Genomic DNA, 20,165 nt, shown 5'->3' with positions numbered 1-20,165 from the left:
TGACCTTCTTCAGATGTATCATGTCAAACTCTGGAATCTCTACAGAATTTCAAATGGAACCATGAGAACAGACTACCTCATTACAAAGTTCTGTTTAAAATTCTGTGCAGAATCCTGAGTTTGACAGAAAGATCCCAAAGTTAGACAAGATACACCAGAAGAAAATCAAAGGTTACATTAACTGAAAAATTGCAAAAAATAATGTTCAAGATGAGAACAGTAGTCAGAATTATCCAAATAATATGAACATTTTATGCATTCCATTCAATCCGTTAATCAACACGGTTGAGGAGCAGCTCATGTCTATAACCAGCACAACGAGCAGGCTTATTATGAGCCAAATTTACCCATAAAACAAGTTTACATTTATTTGTCTTCCCACAAAGGAGAAATTAGATACAAGGTCATTTTTTTTTGTGTAGGGAAATACCCAGCACCCTCAAAAAACGGAGCATTCTGGATGTAACAAATCTAAAAATTGCTCCAATCAAAAAGGATAAATCCTCCTCCGACAGATCAGTTACTACACTTTGATCCCAGCCTAGAGTCCAGGAAAAAAGTGAGTCAACTGAATATTATTAATTTTGAAATATTTTGAGATGAAGATTGATTATTTGAATTATTCAGACAACTATTCTTATCTGGGTAGATAAAGGCCTTATAGTTAAATTTATTAAAGCCATCCAATGCATACATGCATGTTAAACTGACGGACAATAATGAACCAGCAGTTCTAAACAAGAAAATTTTAGAGTTCAATCTTTGGTAGAGTAAATAAAGGGTTCAGTTTGAAAGTTTGAACAAGTTTGATATAAAGATTCTCAAATTCAACTAAACTAATTAATACAACACATTTAGAAAATATTATATATAGCATAATTGCATAGACACATGAATTCCTGTTGGATGACCAAAATTAAGTGACGTTGAGCCTGGTCAGTACTAAAATGGCTAACCATTTGGAAATACCAGGTGCTGTATGTACTCCCTGCTATCTTGCCATTGTTTCCAGCTGTCTTGGACTTTTCCTTGCCATTAGTATTAAGTAATACCGATTCAGGAGAGATACGGTTGAGGATTGCACAACTCTTGCTCCAGTTACACGAGCAGGCACTCTTACAGGAGATATCCATTGTCTCTTGAGACTGATTCGAAGCCATTGATTTAGACAAGATAAAGTTTAAGCCTAAAAAAATTCATACTAAAAGTACCTACACGGACCCATGGGATAACGGTTAAAGGCATTAATTAATAACCAGTTCAAAGTGAGAGTCCTCTTGAGGTTGAAGATTCAGTCATATTACAAGCGATAACCAAGAATAACAAATTAACACTTCTACCCGATCATGGCTGACAGGATGAGAAAAGTCTCCTTCCAGGGATTATTAAATTTAGTTTGCAATCTTATCTTGTTTCTCATGTTTGAAATGATAAACCTGAAGAAGGTTGGAGACAACTTTACTATCAACTTCTAAGGTTGCTGGCCAATGTAGGTTTTTATTTTATTGTTTTTTTCATCTTATTATAAAAGAATCAGATTGTCACAAAAGTTTTGTTCATTTTTTTTTTTTTAATATAATAATAATAATAATAATAATAATAATAATAATAATAATAATAATCATCAGATTATTCATATTATTTGACTCTTTAAACTACTGTTTAAGTGAATGCTATTTTCACAACGTAACCTTCAAGTGTATCTTGTCAGACTCTGGAAACTACACAGAATTTTGACTAGAACCCTTAATAAACAAATGTAGCAAGCTCTCATTCTGTCAACCATGACCGAATAAAAGTAATTAGCAATTGTATTTTGAGTATCACCCATACTGAGAACTGAACCTTCAACCTCTAGAAGTGTAGCTTGCAATTGAATTTTACCCGTGTCAAATTCAAGTAGTAAGTTATACCCTTCTAGAGGTTGAAGGTTCAATCCTCAGTGTAGGTGACACTCAAAATACAATTGCTACTTACTTAAGACTCCTACCCAGAAAACAAGAGCATGCTACCCCTGTGGATTAAATAAAGGGTTCCGTTCAAAACTCTGTGCAGATTCCCAAGTTTGATAAGATCCACCTGAAGAAAGTTTGAAGTTATAATGACCAAAACGTTGTGAAAATGATGTTCAAGAATGGTAGTCTGAAGAATCCAAATAATCGTTGTTTCAAAAATTCAGAAACACATCAGATTTAATCATTAATTTAGTCACCATTTTTCTCTATCTCGTCTTTCCAACATGATATGATAAAGGAGAACGGTAAACCTCACAATGCACAAAAGACCAAAAACCTAGAAAAATGTGTCTGGGATATTACGTATTACTCACCATACTCTCTAAACCTTGCATCAACAGATTATCTTTTTAGAAGGTTGCAAAAATCATTTGAATGAATTTCAGACTTACATCAAGATACTGCAAAGTCTGACACAAAGAATGGAGGCTTCCCACTACCAGGCTAGAAAACTTACACCTGCCAGTATCCTATATCTCAATAACACCATCATATTCAGTTATGGATTGAGTACTGTTGCCGCATCAGAGTTAGTGCACATAACACTAGCCTTTCTCTCATGCAAAATAAAATTTCTCACCTAACGGGTCACATCACTAGTGTTGCGTTCTTGTTCTCGTTTTACAAGTATTTCCACAGAACGTGCTCCATTTATTTGCATAATTGGTTTCTTCATTGAGACTTCTAAACTTCGGAATTTCCTTCCTGTTTCCTGACTGTACTAAACTGCAGAAGTTTAAAATTTAATATGAATAAACATTTTGCTATTCAACTCTCCTGTTAGACATGGTTCTTTGAATAGTAGCTCCTTAAGTTTCAAGTAGCAATATGCTCTGTTTGGGACGGAGAAAAAAAAGTGGGGGGATACAAGTAGAGTCAATTTATTTTTTCAGTTCATAAAACTGAGGGAGTTTATAAACATTGTATTAAAAATCTTACTGACAGACAGAAACAGATTGCAAAGAAAAGTGAGGACTACCTTAACGATTAAATAAATCTGATATAATTTTTGAATTGGACCTTTAAAAAAACAATGAAAAAAAACGAAAAAAACAGACATAACTTTTGTTACAACTTGATAGATCTAACTGCCTTATAAACCTGTTCATTTGGCAACAACAGGCTGTCATCAAAGTTTTGCTCGACACTATATATATATACATATATGTTTTGTATATGCAGCACCATTTGCTCCAAGATATTGGATCGTTATTTCTAAGACAAACATTTGACAAATGGATAGAAAAAGAAGACAATTTACCAGGTGGCGGTGGTGGTCGGACACCAGGTGGCGGTGCAGCCTGTGGGGGTAGTGGTGGTGGTCCGGTAGGGTAAGAGGCTACAATTGAAACAGAAAATCATAGAAGTAAGAAAAGAGGAGTTACGGAAAGAAATGAAACCGTTTGCACTTATTTTTTGTTTTGTTTAATATAGGCCTTTAAAAACCAAGGAGAATGATTCTGGGAGGAAGGAAAGGGGAGAGATGATGACGATGATGATGACGATGATGATAGAAAAAAGATGGTGTCGATCATCAAACAGTGTGCAAAGTACATACCCCATCAACATCTCATTCAGAGATGCTGATAGCTATACAAATACATTGAAGACATTGCGACGGCTGCTGCAAAGAAGGTGGGTTCCCTCTACCGTGCTAGAAAACTACTCACACCTGAGAGTATCCTGTACCTCTACAAGGCCATCATTCACCAATGCATGTATTATTGTTGCCACATCTGGGCTGGTGCATCTACTCTCCTTCTTAGATAGTGTCCAAAAGAAAGGTTTCAATTTAATAAGTCCCACTTAATCAACTAAGCTCCAGCCCTATTGCTGCGATGTTGCATCTCTATGCCTGTTTTAAAAATATTTTAATTGAATATGCTCTGATGAACTCATACTTGTGTCCCTTCGACGTGCATATCCCTGACAAACCCATTTAGCAACAAAATCTCACCCCTACACTGTTGAGGTCCCTAAATACCAGAAAGCTTTCTAATCTAATAGTTCCTTCCCTCGGACAGCTACACTTTGGAATTCCCTTCCTGCTACTTGCTTTCCTGACTGTACTGATATGCAAAGTTTAAATGTAATGTAAACCAACATTTTGTTAATACTTCTTAGGCATAGTCCCAAATAGTAGCCCCTTACGTCCAAGTGGTGATATGTCTTGTTAGGGGTGAACGTGAGAAAAAAAAAAATCTCTGGAACACATCAAAAACCTAAAAAGAACAGTAAAATCTAATTCATGCATCCTTGGGGTGTACAGATTAAGATTTACCGAGTTTACTTTTAAAACTATACACATAAAAAAAAAAAAATAAAAAAAAAACTGCCAGTGATATGATGCTTAATTCTGTTTTCTGATTAGAGCAATAGATAATCCTACCATCTCTATTACTCTCTATCTGAGCAACGTGGGGGACACGTTCTTGTCAGTTTCACATGACAAGTCTGGGTCGCTCTTGTCCGACAAGTGAAGGTAGAGGTTTGATAGTTGGTTTCCAACTGGTAGTACAGGAGCCATAACTCTTAGGTAGTACTAAGAGAAACTGATCAACAGTTGAATAATGTCGGGATGATATTTTAGTCGTCAGCCCTCAAAATCAACAGAGATTAGACCATTCCTATAATGACCAGTTCCCAGTTGATTGTTCTATATGCTGGTTCTGTACAGTTTACTTTATTGCTTTGTTTCCGACTGGAAGTACAGGAGCCCTAACTCTAAGGTAGTGCTAAGAGCAGTTGTTCTATCAACAGTTGAATAATATTTGGATAACTATAGTGCCAGGTTGTGTATGGGAAGGGACTCTTCACTTAACTCCAATTAGAATTCCCAAGACCAAATATTGACATCAAATAAACACTTCTTTGCCCAATTCTCCAGATGCTAAAATTAAAGCAAATAATTGACATCTCGCTGATCAACTTCCTACCTAGAGTGTATCTGGAGCATGGTCCCTTTCACAGTAAGTCCTTATGTGTTAGAGTAAAAAAAAGTAGGACCGGAAGTAAAGAAACAGTAAGCAGAGAAATCTAAGAAAGAGGAAAAAGAGGGAAAGGAAAAGAAAAAATGTGCAATTAAGACAGGAAGAGGAATCTAAGTAACGAGATGAAGAAATCAAGAAGGAAATAAGGGAAAGGAATGAAAAAGTTGCTGTTTCTGACTGGTAGCACAGGAGCCCTAACTAGGTCATTTTATGCGAAAATGGAATATTGACTGAACGTGACATTCACCCGGGATGGTTTAGGCCGGTTCTTTCCATAAAAAGGTGTCTTGAATGAATGCAAACCACACACAACAGTCTGCAATGACTAAGATAGTGATGACCAGTCAGTTCCAGGATCAGCAGCCAACACCCTGGACCTGTAGACTCGAGCTACGATTGACGTCAGCTTTGATAGTGTATAACCACATCTTCAGTTGGCTGCCCGGGCGTCTTCGCCAACCTTGTAGTGTTTCTGGAACTACTGCTTTGTGGATGAACTCTCCCAAGTTACAGCACGCAACTTGGACAAACAAGCGAAGTCTGCTCTTTAAAAGTGATTGGTTGATGGGGAAAATCCTGTATCGCATCCCGATTTGGGTATTGGAGATGAAATGGTGCCTGCAGACTCACAGGATTGGGTAGAGGAAGTATAAATGGAACACTTAACTTTTTCAGATCTGCAGCTCTCATCAATCAGGTGTTGCAGATGTAGAGAAGCTTGATAGATCTGGACTTTCATACCTATTGTGAACTTGAGTTGATACCATAGACAGGTTGTAGGCCACTGAAAGCATACCAGTCATTGTCGCTTCGGATGATGAAATTGTACCTCTGACATTTGACTATACTTGTACTGTGGCAATGAACACTGAGTTTAAATACTTGAAGCGATCAAAGGTTTGCTTGGAGGAAAGGAAGGTTCTGGATTTGATTGGTTTGTAGATTATTTTTTTGTATGCGTATATGTTTGTATATGATAATTTCTTTTTAATCCATGAATAAAGATCCTGACAGGTACTATCACTACTTTGGGTTTCCAAATTGCAGTTTCACCACCAGATGCATTTTAAGATCATAACCAGGACCAAACAGTTAAAGAATTTCACAAGTCAAAATAGATTGTGAGGCCCCCTCCATCTGCTTCAAGTTTGTCCTCTTTAAGGCATGAAGCCACTTGATTCAAGGAGGTGAAAAAAAAAAAAAAAAATACTTCAAGATAAAAACTAGCCAACAAGTATTAAATGGATAGAGCAAACAGCAATTCTTTCCCCATTGTCAGAAACATCATTCATGGAATGTGAGCACTATAGGAGAAAATAAGTAAAGTTAGAATTACAAAGCTGTGGGTATGGTTTGGATAGCTTTAAAAAAATTGACTTCTAAAGTAACGCATCTCTGGCCAGGTCTTTATCCTTTTTTCTCTTAAATCCATCCTTATCACTTGCCCCCATCTTTTCCTTGGCCTTCCTCAGTGAACTGAACCTGCTACCTCAACTGTTCTACACCGACTAACTCAAGAACTCTCATCCATTCTTTCAGTGTGACCATACCAAAAAAAGTTTCCTGTTCGGCACATCACAACTATACTGATTAAATTTAATATATAAAAGGCTTTGTCTGTCTGCCTCCATATTTTCATATATTATCTCTTCTGAAATTAAAAGTCGCAGAGCGGCACTAGGAGCCTCATTTTCAAATGATTGGATTTTTTATGGACTGTTCTTTTATGGGTCTTTAACCGATTTAAATAGTTTTTAAAGGGGGGGGGTAAAAATTGGAAAAAAAATAAATCATTCTACATTTTGTACAGTCATCTAAGTTTATTTTTAATCAGTTCATATGCGTATCACGTGAAGTGTTAACGTCACCAGTTTTGAATACTCCAGTGTTGCTTTCGGTTTCGATTCTAGCTGATGGTACCCAAATAAAAAAATTTAAAAATTTAAAAAAATTAAAAAAAAAAATTTGACAAATTTGAGGGTATCATAAAAAAAAAAAAAAGGAAAAAAAAAAAAAAAAAGGTACCTATTTTCCAATGCCAAAATGATCCTTTTGTCTTTTTTTATTTGCTTTTGTTAAAACAAATTTTCCATTGCTGGTAATAATGATAAAATAATAAATATTCATTGATTTTAAAATACAAGTAAAACTAAAATTTAAAGATAATCCGCCACTTAAGTGTAATTTTACGTTTAAGAAAACATCTCCATATTTAACGTGTTTTTTACGGAAATCGGGGAAAATAACTCTATAGTTAAATATTTAGAGATTTATAAAGAATCGGAATCGAGAATTGTATCGGAATCGGGAAAAATATTGGAATTGTCCCATCACTAGTAATTGCACTTCTTTTGTATACAGGTATCACAGAAATTTTAGTTGTACCAGACTCCCTTTCCACAAACTAAGCAAGAGAATTCCTCCCCCCCTTAGCTTTCCAACATTACAATAACTGATCATCACTTTAGTAACATTCACTTCCAGACCTTTATTTGGTACTTGTTAAGATAGTCAACAGATCAAGTTTAAAAAAAACAAAAAAAAACTTGTTTTAAGCAAAAGCAATAGTATGTATTCAATTAATCATGTCAAAAATAGCAATATATCTAAAAATTACAAAAATTCATAGAGTAGAAAGTTATTTATAATTAAAAGCAATTTTTATGGAAAATTGGGTAAAATTGCATTTTTCTTAGAAATTATAAAGTAGACTGGTAAGGGGAGATAACTCAATATTTTTACTTGTTCATGGCATGTAACATTTGTTGTCTATAGCGATAAACTTTTTTCTTTTTTCCAGTTGTTCTACTGTATAAATTTTTGTAATTTTTGGATATATTACTATTTTTTACATGACAATATAATATTTGCTTTTGCTAAATATGACATTAAAAAAAAAAAATCGATCTGTTGACTACCTTAACACCAGGAACCCTTTATTTTCCAAAGCATTTCATTAAGTAGTTTTATTTTTAAATAAGAAAATCATTTTTAAGCAATTAATGGGAATTTGTAGGCATTACAACAAATCTTGCAAGCTTGAATTATTGAGTTATCGCCCTTGTTTTTTTTTTGGGGGGGGGGGGGTCTAGCTGCTCTTCAATTATCCATAAATTTGATTTTCTTAGTTAAAAATAAAAATCAGTTGAATGATTTTCGGAAATTTTGTTTCATCACAAGTACTTTACATCTTAAACAATTTTGTTTTACTTTTTTTTTTTTAATATAGGAAGAATTCATAAGAACCAAAAGCTGAAATCTAGATGAAATTCTTCCTCTGTGTGTATAGACAGAAAGGGTAATGCGACGTAATCCATGACTTGGATTGTGTAATTAATTAAAAATTGAAATATTTAATTTCGAGCCAACGAGAAATGTATTGTTTTTTTGTTATTTTATCTTATCACCGAGGCAAATGAACGCAGTTTCAAGAGAGAGAGAGAAAAAGAAAGTATAGGAGAAAAGAGGGAGAGGGTAAACCTAAAAAGAGAGAGAAAGAGAGGTGAGAAAAGCCTTTTGACATGCAAGCTAGCGAGATGACCGGGTCATTTGACCAGAAACCCATCGACCTGTGCGGGTTACTAGGCAACGAAGAATAAAGGAAAGAAAGGGGCTAAGAAAGATACTGAGAAGAGGGAGAGAGAGAGAGAGAGAGAGAGAGAGAGAGACAAAGAAAAAAAAGAGAAGAGGCCTTTTTGGTATAACAGTCGCCGCTGGCCGTGCTGCCAGATGGATGTGCGAAAGTCCCACCCCAGCGACAGAGGCAGCGATGCCGTCGAGATAGGAGGTATCGACCCCACCTCTCCGTCAATAGCGAAAGGAGATAACGTCTGGGAGGAACTCCACCAACAGCGAAAGAGATGAAGTAATGCCTGGGAGAAATTTCATACCAACAGCGAAAGGATGCGACGTTGACGGTGATAAACGGTGAACTTTACACACGTGCGTCTTAATCCGGAGGGACGGATATTAAAGACATTTTGACCAACGGCTTGAAACAAAAAGAAAGAAAAGATAAAAAAAAGAATAAACTCAGTAAGTCATCTCTGTGAATATTTCCCTCTCTCGTATATTAAGACATTGAATTCATTTTGCCATCATTTGTTTGCACTAAAGATACACTTTTTGTTTTGATATATTTCTCGTTGGCATCTTCGAATAGTAGATAAAGACACCCCCTTCCACACACTTGTAATCTATTTCTTTTATTTATTTTTTTACTTAACCTCATTACTCCTACCTTATCGTAGTTTAGTGTTTGCTAATAAAATTTAATTTTGAAAATATTACCATTGCGTGTCGTGTTTTCCGTTATTTTCATACACTGTTCGTTGTCTATTGTATATTTCTGGTTTCGAAAGAGTCTCCCCATATTTTTATTTCAGCGATGTATACCGAACCCAGGGCCTACGTGTTTTAATGTTCATTGTATTTTATGAATGTCTTATTATTTTGTTTTTGTTACGAACTCACGAATGTCTTATTATTTTCTGTTTGCATTAATAATAATGGAATTCGTAATAAAATGGGGCAAATCGTCCGGGAAGATTCTTTCTTTATAAAACCCATTAGACGGGCGGAACACGTGTGAAATAACGGAAGCCATAGAAATAAAAATAACGAAGTTTGTAGAATTACGGGGATACAAAAATGCCTAGGGTTTTAAAGTCGCCTTCGTGCAAATGCCTTCAAAAATTACCAAAGGATTACATTGTGACGATAGGAAGACATTATGGACTAAGTGTTAGACCCGCTCTTCGTAGAGCAAAATTAATCCCTATAGTAGAAGAATATCTTAAAAACCGAAATAAAAACGTTATGACAGGAGTAGATAGCTCCATAGAATCTCCCACATTCGAAGGACTACGTAGCTTGAAAAAGGACAATATTATAGTCATAGGAAAACGTTATAACCTAGCTGTCGCACCCAGTATGAGGAAGACGCAGTTGGAACGAATTGTAACAATACACTTAGTGGAAAATAAAGTATTCAATAGAGCCACGTTAAAATTGGTACCGACAGCCAAAGAAAAGATTCATACAGAGACTGAAAAGACTAATATTAAAATAAGGCAAGCGACGAGTATCAAAGAGGTAAAGGAGATAATAGACGAACATATTGGCGCAGTAGCCATGTTCACAAATAGTTCTACGAATTTCCCACCCCAACTAGTTTATCCTAACCCAGTTAAATTAAGGCCAACAAGTACTATCTTAACGTCACCTAAGTCAGGAATCCCACGAATGTAATACCGAGCCTAAGGTACATGCAAAGATGAGTGAAACGGATATGGAAGTTCATCCAGGCATAGTTACCGAAATGAAGAATGACAATTGTCCGAATAGATTAAATAATAGTGAGGACGGAATAAACAAAATAAACTACAGAGACGGTGATATTAGTGGGAATAATTTTAAAGAAAAAGCTAAAAACGACAGTAAGGAGAAATTAGACGATAAAGGTGATAAGGACCACGATAATATATCAAAATACAAGGAGGACGACAGTTATAAGATAGATGATACTGATTATGAGGACGGCGGTAGTAAAAGAATATCTGAGTGGGAGAAATTCATGAGGAAGCCAGTGAGACTAAACTTTCCTGTGTTGGAAAAAAGGTTGGTGAAGTTCACGTAAACGACGATAGTAGTAGCGAGGACGACGATGATAATGTTGACGGTGATAAAGATACACTGAATGATGAAGGTGCAAATAATGTTATTTGCGAGAATAAACTATGTGACGGAGATGGAACATACGAGAAAATAGTCATAGCAGCGGAGGAAGTTTCAATTAGTGACTCGAAAGAGAAAGATAGCAACGATGGAGACAGTAATAATGATGAGTTTGTCAAGGACAGTAATGATCATGAAGATAAGATGAGAAACGAAGATGTCGTATACGATGATAGTGAGGATGACGGGGAAGAGAATAATGACGGCAACTATGTCCGTAATATTAATAAAGAAATACCAAGCAACAGAAATGATGAAGACGGTGACAGTTATAAGAATAACGCTAAGCGAGATAATTTACGTCGATATGAAAATTGGTATAAAGGCCATTCGTCAGATAAATACTTGGAGGCACTGCCACTCAAGTTAGCGTTTTTTAAGGCGGTGAAAACCACGAGGATTGTGATAATTGCCTGTGCCACTTGCCCCAAACTTATGAAAAACTGCGTTATACCACGTTTTTTCATTTTTTCTGGTGGGATGATGTGACGTAATCCATGACTTGGATTACGTCATTAATTAAAAGTCGAAATATTTAATTTCGGGCCAACAAAAAATGTATCGTTTTTGTTATTTTATTTTATCTTATCACCGAGGCAAATAAAAGAGAGAGAGAAAAAGAGAGTATAGGAAAAAAGATGGAGAGGCTAAACCTAAAAAGAGAGAGAAAGAGGCAGTGAGTATAGGAAAGAGAGGTGAGAAAAGCCTTTTGAAACGCAAGCTAGCGAAATGACCGGGTCATTTGACCAGAAACCCATCGACTTGTGTGGGTTGCTAGGCAACAAAGAATAAAGGAAAGAAAGGGGCTAAGAAAAATACTGAGAAAAGGGAGAGAGAGAGAGAGAGAGACAAAGAAAAAAAAGAGAAGAGGCCTTTTTGGTACAACAGTCGCCGCTGGCTGTGCTGCTAGATGGATGTGCGAAAGTCCCTCCCCAGCGACAGAGGCAGCGATGCCGTCGAGATAGGAGGTATCGACCCCACACCCCTTCGTCAACAGCGAAAGGAGATAACGTCTGGGAGAAACTCTATACCAACAGCGAAAGTATGCGACGTTGACGGTGATAAACGGTGAACTTTACATACATGCGTCTTAATCCGGAGGGAGGATATTACAGACATTTTGACCAACGGCTTGGAACAAAAAGAAAGAAAAGTTAAAAAAAAGAATAAACTCAGTAAGTCATCTCCGCGAATATTTCCCTCTCTCGTATATTAAGACATTGAATTCATTTTGCCATCATTTGTTTGCACTAAAGATACACTTTTTGTTTTGATATATTTCTCGTTGGCATCTTCGAATAGTAGATAAAGACACCCCCCCCCTTCCACACACTTGTAATCTATTTCTTTATTTATTTTTTTTTCTACTTAACCTCATTACTCCTACCTTATCGAAGTTTAGTGTTTGCTAATAAAATTTAATTTTGAAAATATTACCATTGCATGTCGTGTTTTCTGTTATTTTCATACGCTGTTCGTTGTCTATTGTATATTTCTGGTTTCGAAAGAGTCTCCCCATATTTTTATTTCAGCGAGGTATACCGAACCCAGGGCCTACGTGTTTTAATGTTCATTGTATTTTATGAATGTCTTATTTTGTTTTTGTTATGAACTCACGAATGTGTTATTATTTTCTGTTTGCATTAATAATAACGGAATTCGTAATAGTAAAAAAAAAAAAAAAACATTTCTTCCTAACAATTCCAATCAATTTTAACAATTAGGAAAATCAAAATTAGAGAAAGATAGTGCATATGTGGAAGAAAAGAAACAGGAAGTCATAATTTTATGAAACAAAAATCATCTCACGGTAAAGTTAACATGTTCAGTTTTCAGCGAGAACTGTCATAGGAGTGAAACATAAGCCTTTCCTCAAATATATTTAAAAAAAAAAAAGTGTATATGCATCAAAATGCTAACAACTTACATGTATGAGAGGCTCTAGTTATTGCTTTTTTACTTTTGTTTACCCTAAACAGGGCATATTGCCACTTGGATTTAAGGGGTTAATATTTGGGACCATATCTACAGGAGACTATGTAAGGAGATGAGAGAGATGTTTGTTCACATTACATTTAAACTTCTGCAGGTTAGTACAGTTTTAACATAGTACATGTATACACACGGGTCTGACACATATGCAGTCTATGCCACAAGGAATGTAGGACAAGTAATAACTAGACTCCTTTTATTGTAACAACATTTATTTCCTCATTCTCCTGTCATGCATAAATGGTCATCTCTTTATAGTGATATTATTTTGTATGTGTTTCTATACATGCATCCGCTCTCTGTTACACAGTCAAGGAAGCAGGAAGGGAATTCCAAAGGCTAATAGGAAAGAAGCTATCAGAGCAGAAGACTTTCTGGCATCTAAAGACTTCTACAGTAATGGGGTGGGACATTGCTGCTAGACAGGTTAGTCGGGAATATCTATGTCAAGGGAGTACAAATGAAACCAGTTCATCAGAGCACAGTCCATAAAACAGGCACTGGGATGCAACATTGCGATGATGGGACAGGAGCTGGAGCTTGATTGATAATGTGAGACCTATTAGATTGGAGACTCTTTTTTGGACCCTGTCTAGAAGGTAACAGATTAGTGATAAATATACCAGCCATGGTGTTGCAATCATACTCCATGAATGAACGAATAGTAGCTTTGTAGACATTTAAGCAGAAGTGAGTATTTTCTGGATTCAAAGGACAAAAAAAATAGCCGAAATCCATTAAATTTAAACAACTCGCATCTTTAATCGATAAATCAAACTGAAATGTTTTATCGTTTAAATTGTTAGGAAAGAGAATACATAAATTCCTTCCCCACCCATGTTAAGATGGGTTTCTAAAATTATTTCAGCATGATCCGTAAACTGGAGAAGTACTCTGAATTATTTTTCTCCACCCGAGAAATACTAATTCAAAGAAATTATGGTGTTTATGCATTTTTTTGATACCACACTATTTTTAAAGTTGTTTTCTGGTTAAATTCAAGTTTCACAATATTGTTTTTTTTATTAAATTGTAAGGTGGAAGCACAGAATAGTTACAAAACACCTTCCTCTCCCCATGTTAAGAATGGCTTTCAAAATAATAACATTATTTCAGCACGTTACCAAAAATGCACAAGTACCAAATGTTTTATTGTTATACCATGTTATTGTGTTTCGGAATTTTTAAAAATGACGATTGATAATTTGGATTATTCAGACTATTATTCACATCTTAGACGTTTTGGCCAATGTAACCTCTGACCTTTTTCAGGTATGTCTTATCAAACTAAGGAGTATTTATGCTGAATTGTATGGAATTTCAAGCTGAAGCCTTTATTTAACCCATGAGGATATATTACTCAGGATTGGGTGGAAGGAAGTCTTAACTTATTCTTCATTATTCTCATAGTATTGCCACTACTGTAAACTGAACCTTCGATCTCTAGAAGACCATCACTTAGCACTTTATCCTTTGCATTTGTAACATCCAAAATAAATACAGTAATCTAAAATATAATGCATTTTGCTGCAGTTTTATTTAAAATTATATAATCCTGTGTGGACAACTAGGAAAATGGCAACATTTTTCAATTACGACCAGAAAAATTAAAATTATCAACGGAAATAACTTTTGTTTGTTTTTTTTTTTATTGAAGAATATTTAAAAAAAAAAAAAAAAAAAAAAAAAAAAAGATACCTGTCAAATATACCCGGCAAACCAAGTGCAAGAGAGATATAAACAATTGCACTTAAAGAATCAGTTAAAATTTTAAATGATCTCTCAGTTGGAATGTATGAGATTGCTGGTGAATGTCTGGCATTCAGCAAGATGCCCCATCCCCAGCTAATAAAAAATAAAAAATAAATAAAAAGGGAAAAAAATATTAAAAATGTGTGGACTTAAAAATCAGCTGCAGCTTAATCAGGCTGCTGTTGATGATGAGGAGGAAAAAAAGAAAAAGGGAAAAGGGGAAGGGAAGAGGAGAGGAAGAGAAGAGGGAAGAAAGAGGGAGAAAGGAGAGAAGGGGGAAGAAAGAGGGAGAAAGGAGAGAAGGGGGAAGAAAGAGGGAGAAAGGAGAGAAGGGGAAAGAAAGAGGGAGAAAGGAGAGAAGGGGGAAGAAAGAGGGAGAAAGGAGAGAAGGGGGAAGAAAGAGGGAGAAAGGAGAGAAGGGGGAAGAAAGAGGGAGAAAGGAGAGAAGGGGGAAGAAAGAGGGAGAAAGGAGAGAAGGGGGAAGAAAGAGGGAGAAAGGAGAGAAGGGGGAAGAAAGAGGGAGAAAGGAGAGAAGGGGGAAGAAAGAGGGAGAAAGGAGAGAAGGGGAAAGGAGAGAAGGGGGAAGAAAGAGGGAGAAAGGAGAGAAGGGGGAAGAAAGAGGGAGAAAGGAGAGAAGAGGGAGAAAGGAGAGAAGGGGAGAGAAGGGGGAAGAAAGAGGGAGAAAGGAGAGAAGGGGGAAGAAAGAGGGAGAAAGGAGAGAAGGGGGAAGAAAGAGGGAGAAAGGAGAGAAGGGGGAGAAAGGAAAGTGAGAAAGGGGAAGAAAGGGGGTAAAAAGGGGAGAATGAGTAGAAAGGGAGAGAAGGGATAAAAAGGGGGAGAAGAGAAAAGGGTTAGGAGGGGAGAAGGGGAAAGGATAAAGAGGGGGAGAAAAGAAAAAGGCAGAGAGAAAGGAAGAAAGGAAAGAGAAAGGAAGAAAGAGGAGGGGAGAAAAAGGAGAAAAGGGGAGCATGGGAGGAAGGGAAGAGGGCGAAAGAGATAACAGGAGAAATGGAGGGAAAGAGGTGGAAATGGGGAAAGGAAATGAAGAGGATAAAGAAAGGGGGGGATGTTACAGGCAGGAAAGAAAGAAAAAAGCGAATACTCTATATTAATTGAAACGAATATCATCAAATTATTTTGTTAGTAATATGAAACACGTGAAAATAAAAATTATATACAAAAAGGAAATCATGTAAATATTTATACAAATTTTTAAAAATTCATGTCCCATAAACCAGCATTAAATAAATGTACCTTTAAAACATCTATTTACCTTCACGATGAAGTGCTCTAAATATACGAACGTGCTAATACTGACCCAATAAGTCAGGAGTCATATAGTTCTAACGGAAAATGAAAAAAATCAAGTCTCAAAATATATTGAAAGTGACTTCATTTCATATAGAAAATCTATTTCCAGCCGTGTGACAGTCGAATAAATTCTGACCAATAAAACGACTTTCTTCATAGTGAAAAGGCATTTGATTTCTTAACATGAAATGTATAGATATTTGAATATTCCATTATGTATCTCATATAGAGAGTAAGTGACCCCCCCCCGGAAGCCCCCCCCCTTGATTTTTGAGAACTTCAACTGACGTAGAATGAAACAAACTGATTCAAATATTTGTTTTGTTTACTTATCTCCTCATGAGGGCAGAGTTAGACACAAAATTGGTTTTTAATGTGGGGGAGGGGCTCCTAAAAAAGGGGCACTCCGGTGAGTAACAAAAATAAAAAAATGTATCAGTCATGAAGGATTTCTCCTCCACTAACTGAGACCAAAAAAGTGAAGTGGAGTATCAGAACAGATACTACACTTTGATCTTGGCCCGAAGGCCATAAAGGTATTTGTTTCCTCACAAAAGCAAATCAGACACAAGGTCGTTTTTTTTAATATGGGGAAAAACCAGCTCCCTCAAAAGGGGGCACTCTGACAATGTCCAAATAAATAGTAATTGTCTCAGTACGAAGGGTTTCCCCTACATTGACCAGAGACCAATAACTTTAGTGAAGCATCAGAACAGATACTACACTCTCATATCAGTCCGGATACAAATTGTGACCATTCAGAGAAATGCTAAGCGTGTGACGTTACTAATTCACTTGATTATGATTTACAATAATAATAATAAATTCGTCGGAATTAGTATTAGGTAAAATTTTTTTTTTTTTGACTAGCTTGATTCTATCGTTGGCATCCATTTCTCTGATCCTTTCTAGTAGCAGGTATTTACAAGAGGGACAACGTGAAGGTTGTCAACATCCCTACAAGTTAAAATGATGCTATGGGACTTGACCGTATTAAAAATTAGCACACCCAAGTTATCAGTGTGTGTCATAGCCTATTTCGCCACAGTTGTCTGAAATGAAGTATCTTGTAGAATAATTAATATCTGAGAAATTATAATATATATATATAATTTATGAAGGGAATTAGACCAGAAGTCTAGAAGAGCAAAGTTTATTTTAATGTATTAATACTTTAAAAGAATAGTGCTCATAGTACTGTAGATATATAATAAGCTCAATAGATATATTTATCCTAGAGCTATATTAATAATTATAAATTATGAATCAGTTTCAAAAGGAGAAACAAAATCAATTTTGTTTTGTTTCTGATTCATAATCTACAATTATTAATCTTTACCCTCTCTCTCTCTCTATGTATATATATATATATATATATATATATACACACACACATACACAAAAAATAACTTAAATGTATTAACATTTAACTTTGTGACGACCTGTATACTTAAAATGTTCTGAAACTGTTTTTGTCTTAGATTTTGTTGAACCCTTCCTGTACTGCACTAAGTTAGTCGTAGGTGTTTTTTTTTATAAACTATTTTCTTGGACTGAAATTATCCAAATGTGATACACTGAAAAAAGAAAAAGGAGAAAGGGAAACAAGGCTGGGTTAAAAGAAAGGAAACAAGGGGGTGGGGGGAACGGAGGAAGGAAACGGGGGTAAAAAGAAAGGAAACGAGGGAGGTAAAAGAAAGGAAACGAGGGAGGTAAAAAAAGGAAACGAGGGAGGTAAAAAAAGGAAACGAGGGAGGTAAAAAAAGGAAACGAGGGAGGTAAAAAAAGGAAACGAGGGAGGTAAAAAAAGGAAACGAGGGAGGTAAAAAAAGGAAACGAGGGAGGTAAAAAAAGGAAACGAGGGAGGTAAAAAAAGGAAACGAGGGAGGTAAAAAAAGGAAACGAGGGAGGTAAAAAAAGGAAACGAGGGAGGTAAAAAAAGGAAACGAGGGAGGTAAAAAAAGGAAACGAGGGAGGTAAAAAAAGGAAACGAGGGAGGTAAAAAAAGGAAACGAGGGAGGTAAAAAAAGGAAACGAGGGAGGTAAAAAAAGGAAACGAGGGAGGTAAAAAAAGGAAACGAGGGAGTAAAAAAAGGAAACGAGGGAGTAAAAAAAGGAAACGAGGGAGTAAAAAAAGGAAACGAGGGAGTAAAAAAAGGAAACGAGGGAGTAAAAAAAGGAAACGAGGGAGTAAAAAAAGGAAACGAGGGAGTAAAAAAAGGAAACATGGGAGTAAAAAAAGGAAACATGGGAGTAAAAAAAGGAAACATGGGAGTAAAAAAAGGAAACAAGGGGAGTAAAAAAAGGAAACAAGGGGAGTAAAAAAAGGAAACAAGGGGAGTAAAAAAAGGAAACAAGGGGAGTAAAAAAGGAAACAAGGGGAGTAAAAAAGGAAACAAGGGGAGTAAAAAAGGAAACAAGGGGAGTAAAAAAGGAAACAAGGGGAGTAAAAAAGGAAACAAGGGGAGTAAAAAAGGAAACAAGGGGAGGGAGGTAAAAGAAACAAAGGAAAGGAAACAAGGGGAGGGAGGTAAAAGAAACAAAGGAAAGGAAACAGGGGGGGAAGGAAACAGGGGGGGGAAGGAAACAAGGTGGTAAAAAAGGAAACAAGGGGGTAAAAAAAAGGAAACAGGGGGGGAAGGAAACAAGGAGGGTAAAAAAGGAAACAATGTGGGTAAAAAAAGGAAACAAGGGGGTAAAAAAGGAAACAAGGGGGTAAAAAAGGAAACAAGGGGGTAAAAAAGGAAACAAGGGGGGTAAAAAAAGAAACCGGGGGGGGGGGGGAAGGGAGGCAAAAAAGAAACAGGGGAAGGAAACAAGGGGGAGGGGTAAAAAAGAAACAGGGGAAGGAAACAAGGGGGAGGGGTAAAAAGGAAACAAAGGGGAAAAAAATGAAACAGGGGGGTAAAAAAAGGAAACGGGGGGACAAGAGGACAAAAAAGGAAATGGGGGGACAGAGGACAAAAAAGGAAATGGGGGGACAGAGGACAAAAAAGGAAACGGGGGGACAGAGGACAAAAAAGGAAACGGGGGGACAGAGGACAAAAAAGGAAACGGGGGGACAAGAGGACAAAAAAGGAAACGGGGGGACAAGAGGACAAAAAAGGAAACGGGGGGACAAGAGGACAAAAAAGGAAACGGGGGGACAAGAGGACAAAAAAGGAAACGGGGGGACAAGAGGACAAAAAAGGAAACGGGGGGACAAGAGGACAAAAAAGGAAACGGGGGGACAAGAGGACAAAAAAGGAAACGGGGGGACAAGAGGACAAAAAAGGAAACGGGGGGACAAGAGGACAAAAAAGGAAACGGGGGGACAAGAGGACAAAAAAAGGAAACGGGGGGGGGGGAAGAAACGAGGAGAGAAAAAGAAATGAGGGGGGGGGAAGAAACGAGGAGAGAAAAAGAAATGAGGGGGGGGGGAAACGAGAAGAGAAAAAAGAAATGAGGGGGGGGGAACGAGGAGAGAAAAAGAAATGAGGGGGGGAAGGAAACGAGGAGGGGGAAAAAAGAAAGTGAGGAAAAAAGCAGAAAAAAGGGAAAAACAAAAAAATTAAACGAAAAAGAAAAAAAGAAAGAAAAAGATGGAAAAAGAAAAAAAATGGTTTGGCTTGGTTGTTTTATGGCATATCAACCCTTTCTGGTTATTTAATGCTGGACCCAATCATTTTGGAGATAGTATTCATGTTGCATACAGTTATTTTGTAGAAGTTTTTTTATTCTTCAAGCTCTTTGTAGTCTGGTTTTATAGTGGATTTTATCGTTCCTGTTCCCTGCCCTACAGAACGTGAATGAGTTTTGTAATGGGAGAGGAAAAAAGTTATAGTATTAAAGTTTGGTAAAATTTTAAGTTAGGAAACCAGTCAGGAAGTGGGAGAGATAGAAAGAGAAAGGGGAAATGAAAAGGCAAAAAAGGTGGGTTGTTGTTTTTGATTTTGTAGAACATAATTAAGTTTTGAAAAAGGAAGTAGACAAACAAAAAGCATCAATGTTAGGGGCATTTGATCTCAGTAAGTCAATATCTTCAGACAGCCTGATCTGGTACCACCAAAGAAAAAAAAAAGATGAAAGAAAATAAAAGATGAAAGAAAATAAAAGATGAAAGAAAATAATAGATGAAAGAAAATAATAGATGAAAGAAAATAATAGATGAAAGAAAATAATAGATGAAAGAAAATAATAGATGAAAGAAAATAATAGATGAAAGAAAATAATAGATGAAAGAAAATAATAGATGAAAGAAAATAATAGATGAAAGAAAATAATAGATGAAAGAAAATAATAGATGAAAGAAAATAATAGATGAAAGAAAATAATAGATGAAAGAAAATAGATGAAAGAAAATAGATGAAAGAAAATAGATGAAAGAAAA

General features: G+C 36.2%; 1 protein-coding gene across 34 annotated transcripts in view; it reads right to left on the bottom strand.

Annotated features, from left to right (window-relative positions):
- Positions 1-20,165, bottom strand: part of LOC145265536 (cleavage and polyadenylation specificity factor subunit 6-like) — a 180,271-nt gene that overhangs the window by 68,627 nt on the left and 91,479 nt on the right. For 25 of the 34 annotated variants that reach the window (XM_080121468.1, XM_080121471.1, XM_080121477.1 and 22 more), the window contains one exon: positions 3,277-3,354. The exons of the other annotated variants lie outside the window; for them this stretch is intronic. In XM_080121468.1, the coding sequence (XP_079977594.1) occupies positions 3,277-3,354 (78 nt within the window). The remainder of the gene's footprint in view (positions 1-3,276; positions 3,355-20,165) is intronic. 34 annotated transcript variants of the gene reach the window in all.

This window comes from Euprymna scolopes, chromosome 40, assembly GCF_053919585.1.
Source record: "Euprymna scolopes isolate OS-2025 chromosome 40, ASM5391958v1, whole genome shotgun sequence".
Classification (NCBI taxonomy): domain Eukaryota; kingdom Metazoa; phylum Mollusca; class Cephalopoda; order Sepiida; family Sepiolidae; genus Euprymna; species Euprymna scolopes.
Note: the sequence above shows the minus strand (reverse complement) of the source record. Positions and strands in the feature narration are given on the sequence as shown.